Source organism: Candoia aspera, chromosome 1 (assembly GCF_035149785.1).
Source record: "Candoia aspera isolate rCanAsp1 chromosome 1, rCanAsp1.hap2, whole genome shotgun sequence".
NCBI classification, from domain to species: Eukaryota; Metazoa; Chordata; class Lepidosauria; order Squamata; family Boidae; genus Candoia; species Candoia aspera.
Window position 1 is genome coordinate 31,907,066 of NC_086153.1, and position 14,712 is coordinate 31,921,777.

The following is a 14,712-nucleotide window of genomic DNA, read 5'->3' on the forward strand; positions in this document are numbered from 1 at the left end:
CAGTTTAACCAGGTGCATTAAATTTTGGAAGATAAAATAATTTTAGGCTGAATGTATGAATGTAGGTTGAAAGCTATTGCTCCACTTAATCCTTTGCCAAAGAAACACAAAGGCTTTTACCTTAACTTGAATACATGCTTCTTCTTCTTGTACTCTACGGCCACTTCACAGGCTGCTTCTTTCAGACTCACAGGGATCTCACTGTGGTAAGGAATGCCTGAGGAAGCTGCCTTTGCGTCTTTGTAAAAACCCATCTCTTGGTTGTTAATGACACAGTAAACATTATGCCAGGACCTTGAGACACGAAAGAAACAGCCAGGCAAGTATGAAGGTCATTGTCACAAACAAGCCCAACTTTCCTCTCTCTACTTATAATTCCAGCATTGTATAAACAAATTACAGCTTTTTAGCAGAGAAAAAATAGCTTCATGTCTTGGAACTATGGACAGCACCGCTTGAAAAAAATATGGGCTAAACCAGCCTATATACAATGAAAGCACATAAACTGGGATTCAAGGCCAACATGCAGCGTACTTGGTGCTCAGGGAGGAGGGGCAAGATGGCACTGGAGTAGCAGTCCTTTTAATAAGCTCCGCATAACTTGCAGAAAATTGATGATGATGATGATGAAAATTTGTTATGACTGCCTGCTCCAGCAGACTCTATTATAGTTAGCCTACTTCTCATTCTGACCTAAACTTCAGCTGAAGGCTCTATTTGCTATCAAAACTGAGAAAAGATGATGTAACGAAGGTCTTCCCAAGTCATACAGTTACTGCTGAAATGAGGGGATTGTTGGCACACAGTAAGAAATGACATTGCTCTACTCCTAAGCAGGCAGTTGAAAAGTCTGCTAAACAGCTGAAAACTGGCAAGCTTATTGCCATCAGGAAAGTATATTTTCCCTCCCTCCTGCCTGGGATGCAATCAGCAGATCTAAGCAATTATAACCCAGGACTGCATATCTTATTCCTTTATTAACATTCAAACACTTTCTGAGGAAGGCACCAGCAATGTTAGCACTGCAGAAATCAACCTGGAACATGCCACCATAAACCATACTGGCACCAAATGACCCCACTTGGAGGTCAAGTGTGGCCCCTTTGACCCCCTCCCCCAGTTCTGTTGCCCACCAAGACAAATTACCACATTGCTGTCTTTCTTTGCCTCATCCTGATACCTCCTCTGCACATGAGACATACTGTGTATATGTGTTTGGGTTATGATACTTACTAATTTTGCTAACCAAAGTCTTATTTTATTTTAGAACTGGAAATCATCTGAGATATGAAGAGTGAGAATCACTATAAGCATATGCATGTATCTTAAAATTTAACAGTTAAATAACCAAATGAACTGTAATAATATTTGTCTTTAATTACACTTTTGTCCTCTGCCCAATGTGCCATTCAAAGATACAACCCTCAGTCCAACAAAAACTGGGCATCAGTTATACTGGATTTTGCTTTGTATTAGCAATTATGGCTGGCAGTGGTCTATTTCAGACTTGCTGCTTGATCTCTTTTTAACTGTAGAAACCAGGGATTGAAGCTGGCATCTTAGAGATGGAAAGCAAGTGCTCAATTCTGTCATCTCTGAAGTACTGTACCTGTCGATTCTTCCACATGCTAAGCTAGTCAGTTATCAACTTTGCATCAGGGAAATAACTACTGTTTCCGTGGAGCTCATAGTAGCAGAAAAACAGTGATCTTTAACAGGATCCCTGGGAGGAAGACTACAAATACTCTCCTAGAAGTGGAATGGCAGATTTGGGGCAGGATTCCTGGAAGAGAGAGGGAAGCCTTACGGGAAAGGAATGTGTGTATGCATGTGGAGTGTGTGTGTGTGTGTTGCTCAACTCTTGCACCACAAAAGATTGCAAGGCCAAATAACCTACCTACATATATACTCCCATATAGAGGGCACCAGATTTGAGAGGCCTGGTCAAAATCAAATCCAAGATGTTTAAACTTTCCCTGTTGATTGCAATACAATACCTGTTTGAGGCCTTCTTGTTGTGTGATTCCCATTCATGCTTACGATTTAAGAAGCCCTCCATCTGGGCAGAAGGTATTTCTTGCGTTTTGGCTGGGAGAGTGGCAGCAGTTTGAGCCTGGAGGCCAGTCTTGGCTTTGCGATCGGCTGTCGGTGAAGGAACTGGGCTTGTCTCTTTGGAACTTGTCCTCTGGTCTGCTGCTCCATTGACCATTTCATTAGTTTCTCTTGCTTCTCCCATCTAAGAAACAAGAGTGAAACTATAACTGCTGTTCAATAAGATTATCACAAAACTTTTTTTTAAAAACGGAATGCCTTAAATGTTCAGTTGCAAAACTTGCACACTCTTGTGTCCCAAAGCCTAGACTGCTCAGTAAAACTATTCTCACACTCAGCTGGAGAAACAAGAGGCCAAAGGAATTAGAAGGTATCAATAGATTAGTACCCAATTGGTAGAAGTGAAGCAATGAAGAATGAGAGGGGAGAACCCATCTGTGTGAATTTTACTGCACTTGGCACTACTGATCAGATCCTTTAGTTTGATCTAGCAAATGCAAACTGTAATCCAACAAGGATTTCTCCACTACTGGCTGTTCTTTGCCATTCAATAACTGATAATGAGATACTGGTAAATGCATCACTCCCTGGATTGTTGCCACTTCCTTGAATATTTTTACTTTGCAACACTAAGAATCTTACTTTGTAAGTTGGGAGAGATCAGAAGAAACAACAGCTCAAACTGATACATATCAGTTGTCTTTCACATATTAATAAAATTTCTGTAGCTGAATCAGTGCAGTAACTCTTAAGTATATATTAAGCCAGTGAAGTAATACAGCCAGCAACTTTCATAAAAACACCTTGATTTGGCATTGAACCCTCCCATAGTTTTTGCATATTAGCCACCCACTCCCTACCACTATTTCAGTCTTCCCCAAGATAGTATCCTCTAGATATATTGGGGCTCCAACTCCCATAGGCCCCAATCACTATTTCTAATGATGTTTGGGAATTCTGGAGAGCATCAGCTTTGGGAATGCTGTTCTATCTCATCCCCAAATTGCCAACATAATCAGAAAGCAACATGCAGAAATTGGGAAGAAGATAGCATGCATTTTCATTATGTCCACCATTCTAAGGAACTTGGATTTTCAAAGACAGGCAAGCTTAAAGGTAGGAAGGTGGAATGAGATCAGTCAAAAGTTACATGGTTAATTTTTTTCAAAGTCACAATCACTGGACTTTGGAATTGGGTGGATTGGGTGATAAAGGAGCCAGAAAAACACTACAACCACTCAACATCACACTTCTATTTACCCCCAAACACAGACAGAACCAAGGCCGTGGCCATCACTCGCTTTGTCGGTCATGTTGCCCGTTGTGTTGCAATTGAGTTGCCTAGCAGGGCCAGCTCTGACTGGTCACTTCTTGAGGTCTTCATCAGCCATTTCATTCCCCCAAATCATTTATACCGGAATCCTGAAAGCTTTAATCTTTCACAGTGGTGGTTTGGTCCCAGATGGGATAAATGACATTTATTGAGGTTTAGGGATTTTCAGTTTTGTGCCACAAGAAAGCAGCCCACAAAGGATTACAGTACTGGAATGTGGGGACAATTATTAGCAAGTTAAAGCCTAGCACTGCTCAATGCTCTAGTAGTAGATTATGAACACTCTGTGTCGTTTGTATTTTGGAAACAAGCAAAAAGGGCATAATTACTAAAGACATTTTTGCTGCTCTAGCCAGGCCTGGGACAATTCAGAAGCAGCAGAATCATTAGGCAGCAAGCTATACATTTGCCAGTTTTAGCTATAATTAGATCTTTGTGAATAGTGGTTATCAACTTTCCCATAACTTCCATCATGGTTTATTTTCCAGTTACAAAAATGACCAGTGTTTCACCTGAGTGCAGGAATGCCCTCGCTTGAGAAACTCAACTTTCCTCCCAGCCTTCATCAAGACACCAAAAGTATGTTCTGTACATGGGCATTTTAGTCTATCTGACCCACCCCCCTTTTTTTTGGGTGCTGCTTGCTTAAGCAAATTAGTTGCTTTTAAAATCCTATGTTAGTATTTCTCCAGTTTTGAGCCATTTGGGGGACCCTGTCTGGAATATTAATATTTATATAAATAATGTCTCTCTTTTCCTTCCAATACCAACACCTGTTTTTAGTCAGAAAATATACCATTTCCAGCACTGTTTGCAAACTATACTAGGTTTATTCTAGTTTTAGAACTTGGCAGCATGTGTGTTCTTTTCAAAAGCCTAGGTTAAATATAAACACAAATGGTCTAATTTAAGGAGGCCAAATAGGCTCCCATCTGATTCAGCTGTACGATCTAAACTATACATCCTCTCTCTATATATGTAAAACTTAAAAAGTTCCATTAGAAATAATGGATTTTAGTTTGAAGTATGCAGGTATAGAATAAAGTCATGGCTTTTCTAAGATTACACTTGTACCCTGTTGTCTGGGATAAACACTACTGAACTACGTTTGTTCAAGATTGCATTGTAAACCATTCTCCTTTACATTTATCCTATATCAAAGATCTTTTCCCACAAGCTCCTGAATTCATAAAAAGTACTTAATGGTTTCAAACAGAACTCTCAATTCTGAAACTAGGCCAGGTTCCAATATTGAAGTTTATCTCTAAAATATTAATCTTCCCTTAAAAGAGCTTAATACTTGTTGTCTATAACCCTTTTGTTGAACTAAGCAAAAATATGGATAAATATGAGTGCTTTTTAATACATGGTTACTCTCCCCATATTTATATCTATATCCCTGAATGTGAGAAAGAGGCTTAAGAATAAGGAAGACTTACTAGGAATTTTCCTTGCATTAAGGAACAGAATGTGTGCTCCCATGGAAATATGAGTGTGTTTAATTTACTTGCTTGCAGATTTTGATAAAACTAAGCGTCAGTTAAATCACAGCAGACAATATCAATAAAGTATAGAAAATGTCCCATTAAGGTTCCATCAAATGGGCAAAGTTAAAGTTTGCAAAAAAGAGAATTGACTACAAAAGAAAATGCAGTCTTTTATTATAGTACTGTTAGCCTCTCAATCCTGTATCTATACCACAGGCAGTGATGCTTTAGGCAAAACTGGGAGCTCGCTGCAGAGCTGCTGAATCAACACTGCTGCTCCCCTGTTTGTGACAGTTCTGCCATTTAAGTGATCGTGACTGTGGATCTGGCTCTTGAGGTTTAGTTGCCTGGACTGGCAAAGGTAGCTTGATTGTCTGGGCAGGCAAACACAAGTTACCGAAGAAATAGTGCCAGTGCAGGTGACACTACTGCAGATATGCCTTGAAGTCCTACCGTCCTCTTGAGGCCCTGAAACAGCTCTCTGAATGCTTTTCAGTGACAGATATTTTTGTGGCCTATTTTTTAATTAAATACTTGGACCATAAACAGACAACCCCCTCCCTCAACAAATAAACATGTAGGCAATCTATGCATAACAACAAAAAGGTGGGAGGAAAAAAAAGTATGGAGCTAAATAAACTTTTAATGGAAACATGCTTTGAGCATGCAAAGACAATACCATGGGTGCTAAAGGTTAACAACAACAATGAAACAGATGGGACATAGGCAGGTTATGAATACAGATTTTCATCACTGGAAGGTTAATTGCAAGTCAATTTAGTGGCCAGCTTCTTCTTGAGGTTCGTAAATCCTGACTGTAAGATGCAGCAGGAGAGGGAGAGGGAAACCCCCCTTGCTTTTCAAAGTGCATGAATAAATATTGCATTGTCTTCTCCTCCTGAACCTCTATATCATTAGATGAGGAATAATAAAGAGATTTGTGATAATAAAATATAGCCCATACATTATTCTTTCAAGTAACATAATTTTGAATATACTTTTTGAAATCAAAAATATAACCCATGATTAATGGAGAGAACTGCAGCGTCTCTCTCTTGGATTAATATCAGATGTATTTTGTACTAGTTTTCTATTGAATATATAGCCAATTTTTTGAAACTAAACAAACCTTAGACATTTGTGACTAGAGGGCAGAACAGAATCAAACTGATTGTTCTCTTTCATATTAAATGGGCACTTCTAGTTATTGCATTCTTAATGCACTTTGAGGGGCACAGACCAAACAGTAAGTGCAACAGAAGAGCAAAATATGTAAAAAACATTGAACTACATTAAAAAAAGGCATTAAGCAGCTTTATCCTGATATCCTGATAAGAGAAAAGAAGAGATGTGCATGATAATAAAAACAAAAGTGCATGAAAGTATACATCCAAGCTTTGTTGCTTCTCACAAATTTTGCCAGGTATTATTTTATTTTAATCCTGGCATATGACAAAGGAAAACCAGATTTACTAACTGTAATTTGTTAAAGATAAAGGTTGGAAACTAGTCCATAGTTGTAAAGTTTACCATTGAAATACTTCCTGAAATAAAGAGGACTGAAAGTGAAATACATTACGCCAATTATTCTTAATGGTCCAACCACCATCTCTCTCTATAGAAACCACTGGTCTACTGTGCCATAATCCAGTTTACAAAATGAAATATTTTAATATATGAATTGCACATTATTTAATAAGTATTAACTATCTTTAGCAAGTTTTGTTAACAGTTTTCAGCCCTATCACTAAGCCCAGTGAGACAGATACCTCTGACAGAAGATTTTGGAGTCATCAAGAGACAGCAAATTGTTCATATTGTTATTGTGTTTCACTACAATGGATGGAGAATACGAGGATTTCTTTTAACCTTATATGCCAAAATAATGTGGTTGGGTTCGGCTACTGTAACTTTGAATTGAGAAGTGGGTTGCTCTATCACGGGCAGCGAAATGCTTTGGACTGGCCCTGATCAAAGTCAGCTGTGTTCACTAAGAAAATTAAACATAGTTTAAGCAAAATAATAGATGAATTAAAAAAAAGAATTTCTTTGCACTTTCAATATGTACATGTAGTTTTCTGATCTTAAATTAAAGCAATAACTGGATTCCAGTGGGCTATTCTACTGTGGGTTTCACTGAGAAGAGAATGGGACTACTATGGATAAGCCCAAGTTTCTGAAGTATAAGTAGCATTATAAAACAATATAATATTCAAACTATATGCATATAATGTTCCATTGCTTCTTTTAAAATAATCTAAGGATGCTTGGAGAGGATAATCAAAAATCTCTGTTGCTGTCTGAGACCACTGCATCACTCTGTCTAGTGCTGGGGCCAGCTCCAAATGACTTTTTCTTCTTCCACAATTTCACCATGGGGGTCTCACGTACTTCAACAGAATGCAATTCTCATTCTCTGCACATCTTACTTCTTCCCTCTATTCTTCATAGCAGTCTCTCTACATGGAGGAACTTTGTAGAGGAGTGTGGATTAGAAGCTAGAGTGTCAATCTTGTTCTTATCTCTTCTCCCTTCCACAAGTATATGACCATGGATACAGTCAAGGCCTCCTTCAACTAAAAACAAGTTGGGCATCAAGGATTATTACATTAAAGAGAGTGGCTAGTGTGATGTGTGAGCATATGAAAAGAAGTATCATGTTCCTTCCCTTGGCCAAACTTCCTTGGCACAAGGAAAAATAAGAGCTGAGTGCAGCAATATAAAGATATATGCATATAAACTAGGCGCTTTAATTTTTTTTAAAAAATGATAATTTTAATTGTAAAATGTTTTTATAGTTGCACAAAGCACCAATCTCCATTAAAGATCAATCCCTACACTTGTTTTCTCAGATAAAAGTCCTGCTTTTACTGAGATTTACTCCTTTATAAAGGAGTGTGCTTATGATTTCAGCCTGAAAGACTGTTTTGTGGTAAGAACTGATCTGGATGATAAGGCATAAGCAGCTCTGGTTTTTTGGTAGTATTCATAGACCACTTGAGCCAAAACTTTTGGTTTAATAAATTCTGATACACCCTAGTGTAATATGATCAATTACATTGTGAGAATGCATAAAATTCAAGCCATAAACAAAGATAGGTTCAATCACATGTAATCCTGAGATGATGACTGCATGCAAACAAGATTTGTAAACCAAGCTTCTAATCAGGAATTGCCAGCCTACAAGTCTGGATAAGTATGATCTCAGGTTTAGATGTCATAAAACCTTTCCATCCTGGTCTATCTATTCATATGTAGCAGGTCATTCACACTATGGTTTATTAAGCTGCATGTCTGGTCTGAAAATAAAATGTGAAAATGGCCCATGACTGTTACACTGCAATCTGCATACCCCTTTTCCCCCCCAAATACAGGCCCATGTTCAAAGGATGAGACAGAAATCTTTTGTGTAATCTCACTGACTGCAAAGGGACCTAGGTGCTAACAGAATGTAGGATCAAGTCTGACATCTGTTCACTCTAGCAAAAGCTTAGCTCCATTTCTATACAAGGTATTGTGGGAACAACCGAATCATTTACACCTTAAGAAATCCCTGCAGAGGTAACATGAAATCAGAGTTGATCCAGTTACTGGAAAATTAGTTACTGCTAATTTCAGAACAATCTGTTATTTAGCTTGTATTGTTGGTTCATGGTATCATTTGCTTGGAATGTCAAATGATATTAACCTTTAGATAGTGTACCCATAGCCAGGTGCTTCTCTCCTACCTTGTTTAATTCCCCTTCCTGTCTCTTCTGCAGTGTGTATACTCATATCGTTTGGGGACAATGCTGCTGTTTCCCCAGCACTGTGGGTCTCAAACCTGTTAGTACAGCTAGAAGCATCATACCTGTCAGATTCTACTTCTTGTCTTCCATTTTGATGAGATTTCATTACATTTCAATTACTCACATAAAGAGGTGGCTTGAACTGCAAAAATCTCAAGGCTATTAACAAAGTGAAAATCTCACAATAACAGATAATGAAACACAAGCAATGGAGCAATGCAGCCAAATACCTGACAGCATCTAAAATATTGAATTCAAGGAATATATCAAAGAGCAGTATATGTGGTGGCTGTTCGTTAAATAAAAGCTCAGTAAGTTGAAGGTGTGGGAGAGAGAGGCAGCAAAAGGAACTTGACAGTAAATAAAACGAAGGGAAACAGAAGGCAAAGCAGCCAATGGTCTCCCACAAACTGTTTTGCATCTCAGAGTCCAGACTGAGGTTGGTCACTAGTCGTCCATCTGCTATTAAAGCTTTTGTACTTTTGGTAGGTTTGGGAGCGGTAACTAACCCGGGGGGATTCCTGGTCTGGTGGCAAACCATTCTGGGAAACCTGTTCTCCTTTTGTGCCATCCCTGCAGGGAAAGGGAAAGAAAGCAAGAGCAAAGGGTAACACAGTAGACAAGTTTCTTACAATCTGCCAAGATATCTGCCTGCATCTGTCAAGACCTCACAATGTAATGTAATGCACCCTGATTATCTCTTTATTCCCTTAAGCAACTTGGAAGGTGAGCTTTTATTTTTAAATGATTTTCATCTTGATCTGGACAGATGTTACCTTATTATTTTTTTACTTTTCTTTTGCATTAATTGTGTAGTATATGTTGCTTTCCATTTTTAAATGGGAAGCAGGATATAGTATTTTCAGAGAAGAACTTGCCTCCCTGAGAACAGCGGCTGAAGACCTGAGTTGTTCTCTGATCCGTCCTTTCCTGAATGCCTCACATGCAGCCTTTCCATTTCAATGTCTTTCTTGCACATATCCAGTCCTACCAACTCTGAATTTCTAGTACCAAATGCAGATACCTCCAAATGTTTTGACTTTCAGTAGATGAATATTTTTCCCACGCTAACTCAAGGTATGGTTATTACCTTCATAAAAGACTGAGGATTAAAGAAAATACCCTTTCTCCTATATTGTATATCTACACTTAACATTTACATATAGCCACCTTTCTAAAAAATTCTTTGTTCTCTCTTTGGTTTGTATGGCCTACAAGTTAAGACTGTGTGCAAACACTAATGAGAGAGCTTGCTATATCACATGTGGCTTTTGAGTCTTCTGACCAGAGAAGTATAGGAAAACTGTAGTGTACGTACTAAAGTAGGCCTTTACTGTGAGAAAATAATGGACTCCCCTCCAAACCTGCCCTATCAAATGTATGATATTGCGCCATCAACTTTGTTGCCCTCAGGTCCCCTGATAAGTGTGGCTGTTGGTCACCTGAAGGTTGCCTAATCCTGCATTACATGTAGTCGTTGACTTACTACCACATCTGGGACCAGAACTTAGGTCGCTAAGCGATGTGGTCATTAAGTGAGGCATCATGTGACTGAGCCTGATTTCACAACCTTTTTTGCTGCGGTCATTAAGTGAATCACGTGGTTGTTAAGCAAACCAGCTTCCCCCATTGATTTTGCTTGTAGAAAGCTGGCTGGGAAGGTCGCAAATGGCGATCACAAGACCCTGGGATGCTGCAACCATCGTAAATACATACCAGTTGCCAAGTGCTTGAATTTTGAATATGTGACCACAGAGATGCTGCAACGGTTATAAGTGTGAGGACCAGTTGTAAGTCACTTTTTTCAGCACTGTTGTAACTTTGAACGGTCGCTAAACAAATGGTTGTAAGCCAAGGACTACCTGGTATGTTACTTTCAAAGTACTTTCCTAGTGATGACACTCCACATACATAGCTATAATCAATTAATGAACATTTATTAAAAATGTTCACCTGTGGCTGGCAATCGGAAGAAAGCTTAATTGCACTTTCTTATGAGGTTTTTAGGTTCACCTATGTGTCACATCATATCCTTCTCTAGGACACTCACCATTGTTGAGAGTCCTCCCCAGTCCTGGGGCTTGGCTCTGGAGAAGGAGGTTGTCTCTTCCGTTCCTCTTCTTCTTGCTGTCTACGTACTTCCAACAATTCCAACTGGAGGGGAGGGAAGGGATGGAAATTGCAGGAGCAGAGAAGATTCAAGAAAGCAGTGAATTAGGGCTCTTTCATTCACAGACTTAACTTCCTAACCCATTAAGCCCAGGTAATGGAGAGTGAGCCTCCCCATCTACCATATTGGACGTAACAGCTTGGCTATTCCCAGCTGCAAGATAGAAAAAAAAAATCAGTGTACTTCTGCGATAATCCAACTTCTGCAACTTTATCCCCCAGATACTATAGTAATCCTTGGGGAAATTACATTTCTTATGAATCATTAGGCCATATATCCTGACATGTTGTTGGCAGTAGAGAAGAGAGGAAGTGCTCTCTCCCCCCTTTTCTTTTCTGCTCTGGTAAAAGTCATTGGAGGAAATGGAGTGGGACAGGAGAAGGATCAAGTGCTTTGCATAGGAAGTGTTTTAGACAGTCGCTGCTGTTGTTTTCCTAACTCAGCTCAGGTTTTAATCTGAACTAGAAAAACAGTTTAGGGAACCTCATTGCTTCTTCTTTTCTTTTCTCTTTGCAGGATGAGACGAGGCAAAACTTATGAGCCACCTAAGCTTATTTACCCAATCTTTGCAATGCTGTTTGGTCCTGACAGTGCCATCATTCCAGTATCAGGTTGAAGCTTATTGATTTATCTAGACATTTTAAAGTTTTAAACCTGGTTGGTGCTTAATCTTTTTTTAAAAAATATGCTTTTGATTTGTATTAATGATGATGTTTCACTGTTTATTGTACTGTATTAATAATATGTTCTAGTCTTTTCATGACTCTTATATACCTTAGTATGAATTAGGATGAAGGGCTATCTATTACAGTAGTAAAAAAATATTGTAAACATTTACCCTCAATCGGGCTAATTTAAAATCAATGCCAGTTCAATTTTTCAATTAACATTTCTAAACTTTTTAAAAAGCTGTAGATAGCAAGAATATTTTAAACAAGGTATTCCTAATCTTTTTTCCCGCAAGAAGGAATGCTTATTCTAAGACAGGAGTCAACTATAGTACTGGCAAAAATCTCAAGGGATTACCAAATCTCAAGATTTTTTCCTTAAAACTATTGTGAGCTCGCCTGCAATCACACTGACATCTAGCAAGATCTGGCAATTTTGCAAGATTCCAGATATTTTAATGCATATTTATACTGTATATAAATTAAAAATTAGGATCCTGTGGGTGCCATTTTGGAATGATGTGAGTTCTATTGTACCCTCTAACATGATATAAACGTATTTGTAAAAATATGCTACATCAAAGCACTAAGTATGCTCTCTTCAGACATATTGTTTTTATTCTTATTATTAATGTAATTATATTTAATCATGTTTATTGAACCTTGATTAATGGTTCATGTGATTAATTAGGGACTTTTAAATCAGGTGATAATCATGAAGAGTATCTGAATTGGCTCTTGTGACCTACCGTGGTAAGTCTTTCGAGTGCTGCAAATCTTTCATCCCAAGTTGCTGCTGATTTTTCAAAAGCTTCATGCCTCTTGATGAGCTTCTCCACTTCATCCACACTCTGCCCTATTTCACGACTTGATAAATACGGCTCCTGTCCCAACAGCCAGGCCTCAGCAACACTGGCATCCCTTGAAAACTGGTGCACTTCCAAAACTAAGTTAAAGTCAGAAATATGCCATGTTCAGAGCTAGTAAATGTTTTATAATTAATACTATACCACAGGAATGGGGAACCTGTCATCTTCCACATAGTGCTGAACTATAACCCCCAGCAGCCTCAGGCATCATGGCCTGTCCCAAGGGGAGAGTCTTTAAACTCTCACTGTGATATAACATGTACAGACCTCTTCTCTTTCGCTCTCATGACTTTTGGTCTTACTGCCACAAAAATTAGAGCAAATATGAAAATATCTAGACAGTCTTTCCTTTGTCCTACATTAGTGCTTTTTGTTCCACATTTTTATCCTTGTTTTTATGTCCATGTTTACTTATATTTATATATATACTTTGAATGTCTTTCTACTGTTTACCCTTCAACCTGGTGAAGTAGGCTCTGGCTAACAGAAGCATCTCCCACAATACTTCTTTTAATCTTAAGCTTTCCAACATTACTGAACATTTTTACCTTCATCTTTTGTGAGGGTAGTTATCAAGCTAGTTCAAACCATGGATGGGAAACTGCTTCAGGTTTGAAGTAAACACTTATTTTTAAATTTCTATTTATGGAAGTAATCTTAACAAGTGACCTAGTCTTTTTTGGGGGGGGGGCGGGGAGATCCAACTTCCACCTTGAATAACACCAGTGATAATGCACCAATATAATTATTGCCACTACAAGTATTAACTAAAATGCTTGGTCAAATATGCACTCCCAGGAAAGGAAGGGAGGGAGGGAGGAAGGAAATACTTGTATATTTGCAATCCAAACTATCATTCATGGAAGACTACAATTCTTCAAAAAGAAAAAGACCATGCTATTCTAAAAAGGCAGACATGGAATTCTTACTCAATCTCAGCCACTCCCATCTGTCTTCCCACTTGTCAATCATTTCTTTTCTCTTTTCTGTCAACTGCAGTAACTTTTCTTTTATCTAAAAGGAATGTTTAAAATGGAAATTAGGATCATCTACATGCTTTGTAACTTTAAAACAGAACCTGGAAACACTTTGTTCTAGGACTTTTTACTAAATTAAAGGCTAAGCTTTTAGCCTGAGGATCTTTCTTCAAAGGACACCTGAAGAAACAGAGGAAATGTTAAAAAGGAGTCAAACTTACTGTGAATGGTTCCAAATAACCATAATAAATGAACCAACATTACTGCCACAGCACTCTTATGACAATATTTAGAAACCAGAACCAAGAGTAACAAACCTACCTTACTTTTAACAGTAGCAACTGAGAAAATGCCCTCCTACATATATTAGCACTCCCATTTTGGAAATATCCTTCCATTTGGAACTTTGAATTACAACCTTCTAGCAACAAAGTTTAAAGTGTTTTATTTCACCAGGTACATTAACTCTGTGAATTGGTTTATATTTAAATTCTGCTATAGGTAGTCCTCGATTTATGACGGCAATTGGGACTGGAATTTCCGTCGCTAAGAGATGTGGTCATAAAGCACAACTGCATTGTTTAGCAACAACAATCCCTGCAGCCCTGGTCGCTGTTGTTAACCAAATCCCATAGTTGTTAGGCAAGGCAACTTCCTGCTGGATTCCCACAACCGAAGTCAGTGGGGAAGCCAGCAGGAAGTTGCAAGTCGCAGGCCGTTAGGCAGGTAAGTGGCTGCTGCTGAGTGAGTGAGGGAGTGAGGGGGTGCGTGGCAGAATTGGGGAGGGTTTGCAAGAGGCTTGGCGCAGTGCAGGTTGGGGAGGGTGCACAAGGGTGCGGTGTGGGTTGGGGAGTGTGGGTGAGAGGAACAGCATGGGTTGGGAAGGGTGCACAAGGGTTGTGGCAGTGCACAAGAGGCACAGGTTGGGGAGGGTGCGCTGAGGTGTGTGAGAGGCACTGTGTGGAGAGGGTGTGCGAGGGTGTGCAAGAGGTGCAGTGCAGGTCAGGGAGCATGTGTGAGGGTGTGCGTGAGAGGCGTGGAGCAGGCCAGGGAGAGTGTGCAGGAGTGTGAGGGTGTGTGTGAATGTCTGGGGAAGGGTGTGCAGGTGAGAGAGACTTACCCCAGCAACTTGTGACCTTCCCTGCTGGCTTCCCCACTGACTTTCTAGGGAAGCTGGCAGCGGAGGTTGCACATGGCAATCACGTGATTGTGGGGTGCGAACTGGTTGCCAAGTGCCCAGATTGCGATCATGTGCCCGTGGGGGTGCTGGGATGGCCAAAACTCCAAGGACCATTCGTAACCACCATTCATTCAGCACTGTTGTAACTTCAAACAGTTGCTGAAAGAATGGTCATAGGGTGAAGACTA

General features: G+C 39.3%; 1 protein-coding gene across 4 annotated transcripts in view; it reads right to left on the reverse strand.

Annotated features, from left to right (window-relative positions):
- Positions 1–14,712, reverse strand: part of SPTBN1 (spectrin beta, non-erythrocytic 1) — a 205,392-nt gene that overhangs the window by 3,846 nt on the left and 186,834 nt on the right. For 2 of the 4 annotated variants that reach the window (XM_063301479.1, XM_063301488.1), the window contains 3 exons: positions 13,297–13,381; positions 12,248–12,444; positions 10,692–10,814 (listed from right to left, as the gene is read on the reverse strand). In XM_063301479.1, coding sequence (XP_063157549.1) covers positions 10,707–10,814; positions 12,248–12,444; positions 13,297–13,381 — 390 coding nt within the window. In that variant the 3' untranslated portion in view covers positions 10,692–10,706. Of the gene's footprint in view, positions 1–120; positions 295–1,997; positions 2,237–8,908; positions 9,234–10,691; positions 10,815–12,247; positions 12,445–13,296; positions 13,382–14,712 lie in introns of those variants that run through there. The other 2 variants (XM_063301496.1, XM_063301503.1) reach the window with 2 other exon arrangements.